Raw genomic sequence first — 689 nt, 5'->3', positions numbered from 1 at the left:
ATTTGGATTTTTCCCAACTTTTTACATAGGAATCGACAATTTATTCATAATTTTTACCCATTTGCAACTCCTCCATTGTTTGTTCAGCACCCAATGCTGTCACACATTTTCCATAGTCAATAGGAAAGTTAAGATGAACATAGCACGCGATGCAACTTAGCCAAGAGATAAGCTTGTTTACGTTAGTGGAAGAATTTTCCGTGCAAGTAAAATTCTGAGAGTCCTGAACTCTATTTGTGATCATACCAATCAAGTGTTGTGTTTTACACGGATGTAACTGGAAAAAAGGTTGCCTTAAATAAGGATGTTCAACTTGTGTCAAAGCAGCCCATTTATCTTCAACATTGAACTCTAGAATGCCCCACAATTCATCTAAAGTAAGCAAAGCACCACTTGCTGCCCAGGCATTGAAATAAAGCACAGGCACACCATAACTAGAACTGTACAAGATGTGATATTCCCAAGTAAAGCTCGAGGTATTCAGATCATCAGGAACATAGGAGGCAAGGTCATCTTCTAAATCAATTTCCACTTCATTACAAAAAGTCTCTGATGTTGGGTTTGGATATAACTCATTTCCGTATTTATTATAATGTTCAACAGCCTCTACTGGTACCAAGCCAGGTTTATCACGCATCGGGTCTAGGCTTTTACTAGACCTCATTTGAAGTTCACCATCCTCTAATCCG

The 689-nt window shown here is 38.5% G+C and overlaps 1 protein-coding gene across 1 annotated transcript; it reads right to left on the bottom strand.

Annotated features, from left to right (window-relative positions):
* Nucleotides 1–45: 45 nt before the first annotated feature.
* On the bottom strand, nucleotides 46–683 carry LOC103523617 (ubiquitin-like-conjugating enzyme ATG10; the record flags this gene model as incomplete). The annotated part of the gene is made up of 1 exon (XM_008488648.2): nucleotides 46–683. A coding segment is annotated over exon 1 (619 nt), but the record flags the coding sequence as incomplete, so codon positions are not given.
* Nucleotides 684–689: the final 6 nt, after the last annotated feature.

The sequence above is a fragment of the Diaphorina citri genome, unplaced genomic scaffold (genome assembly GCF_000475195.1).
Source record: "Diaphorina citri unplaced genomic scaffold, Diaci psyllid genome assembly version 1.1 scaffold29611, whole genome shotgun sequence".
Lineage (NCBI taxonomy): Eukaryota > Metazoa > Arthropoda > Insecta > Hemiptera > Psyllidae > Diaphorina > Diaphorina citri.
Note: the sequence above shows the minus strand (reverse complement) of the source record. Positions and strands in the feature narration are given on the sequence as shown.